Source organism: Lagopus leucura, unplaced genomic scaffold (assembly GCF_019238085.1).
Source record: "Lagopus leucura isolate 7727_CA_CO unplaced genomic scaffold, USGS_WTPT01 20824-0_obj-0_obj, whole genome shotgun sequence".
NCBI classification, from domain to species: domain Eukaryota; kingdom Metazoa; phylum Chordata; class Aves; order Galliformes; family Phasianidae; genus Lagopus; species Lagopus leucura.
Window position 1 is genome coordinate 1 of NW_024964132.1, and position 1,828 is coordinate 1,828.

Genomic DNA, 1,828 nt, shown 5'->3' on the forward strand with positions numbered 1-1,828 from the left:
TTTTTTTTTTTTTTTTGGACAGAGACTTTTTTTTGCATACCATCGATTCATTGGTGTATTAATGCACTTATATTCCCAGCTTTAAGCTAACATACAGTAAATAAATACACAGTTCCAAGGAGGGAGCCGAGGGGGGGGATCGGGAGGGAAAGGGGGAGGGGGCTCGGCGAGGGGAAGGGGCCGCCGTGGTTACTGATATCCCAGTGCAGAAGCTGAAGTCAGTCTTTGGCCATAGAGAGCGTAGGGGGAGTAGTAAGGTCCGGCAGCCGGCAACGACGGCACGGGGAGAGCTCCGGCTGCGGGCAAATGGCTCTTGCCGTACGGGTGATACCTGTTGAGTCCCAGAGTGTGTGGGCTCCTCAAGGACAGGGAGGCCGGTAACGTGCTGGGGCTGCCGGGGGCGGCGGGCGGGAGGTGGAGGTGGCAGGAAGCGGCCGAACCCAACCCCGACGTGGGATAACCGGCCAAGAGTTTCTCCGCGCCCGGCAGCGCCGTGTGGGTCCGTAGGTGGGTGAGCAGCTCCTCCGAGGTGGCAAACCTCTTATCGCAGGGTCCGCTGGCAGACACCCAATTGCATATGTGGGGCAGGGGGTCGTTCTGCAGCATGAAGCCGTAGGTGTAGAGGGGGTGGCCGGGCAGGCTGGGGGTGCCGCCGGAGGAGAGCGTGGTGTGCACCGAATGCAGGGGGTGCGCGGGGTACACCAGGGGGTATCCGCTCTTCAGGCTGCCGGCGTCGTGCACGCAGCTGGAGCAGTTGCCGGAGCCCAGGTGCGAGGCGCTGTGGTAGCTCAGGCAGTACGGGTCCCGGCATAATCCCTGCATGAAGGAGGGCGGCGAGGCCCCGGTCAGCGGGCTGGAGCTCGGCGGCTTCCCCGGCAGCCCCAGCGCCCCGGGCAGCTGGCTGCCCACCAGCCCCGCTTTGCTGGGGTCCAACCCGGGCACGAACTGCGAGGGGTACCCGGCGTAGGCGCCCACGATGGAGCCGTGGTAACCGATGCTGGAAGGCGGCAGCGGGAAGACGGAGTGGCCCGGCTTGTAAGGAGACACGGGGGCCACATGGCCGGCGGCGGGCGGCAGCGCTGGGGGCTCCGATTTGCGGCCCGATGAGGGGGGTTCGCCGTGCGCCCCGGACTCCGCCGCCGCCCCGCGCCCCAAAGCCCCGCTTGCCCCGTCGGGGCCGGGCTTGCCCGCCTCGGGCTCCTTCTTGTCGTCGGCGCCCTTGGGCTCGGCGTGCTGCGGGGACGCGCCGCGGGAGCCGCCCGGGGATGCGGCGCTGTGCGGGGGGAACGGCGGGCAGGCGGCGCTGGGCACGCGGAAGCCGGCCTTGTCCGGGCCCTCCTTGCGCGGCTCCCCGCCCTTGGAGTAGGGCTTGAAGCTGGACTTGTCCTCGGGCGGAGCGTCCCCGCTGCCGCCCGGCGGTTTGAGCGCGGCGGGGCGGGCGGAGGGCTCCTTGTCGGCGGCGGGCAGCCCGGCGGAGGCGACGGCGTTCAGCTTGGAGGAGGGCGGAGGGTCGGGTTTGCCGATCTGCGAGCAGGTCTGGGCCAGCAGCGCCAGAGGGCTCTTCTTGGCGTCCAGCTGCGGGCGGAGCGCGGCGCCGGTCAGGGGGGGACCCGACGGCACCCCCCGGTCCGGCCCCCGCCCCCCCCACCCCAACCCCATCCCACGTCTCACGTCCCACCCCGGGGCCAGCGGGCGGCGAGCCAGAGCGCGGGGACGGGAAGGGAAAAGGATCGGGGAGGGAAAGGGGAGCGGGGGGAACACTGACCTCGATGGGGCTGACGGGCGTGGAGGAGAGCGGCTGGAGGTATTCGGGGTGCAGGAGGTGGCC

General features: G+C 69.5%; 1 protein-coding gene across 1 annotated transcript; it reads right to left on the minus strand.

The window, feature by feature from the left end:
- ZNF703 (zinc finger protein 703) lies at positions 1–1,825 on the minus strand (the record flags this gene model as incomplete). The annotated part of the gene is made up of 2 exons (XM_042891868.1): positions 1–1,575; positions 1,766–1,825. Coding segments are annotated over 2 exons (1,446 nt in total), but the record flags the coding sequence as incomplete, so codon positions are not given.
- Positions 1,826–1,828: the final 3 nt, after the last annotated feature.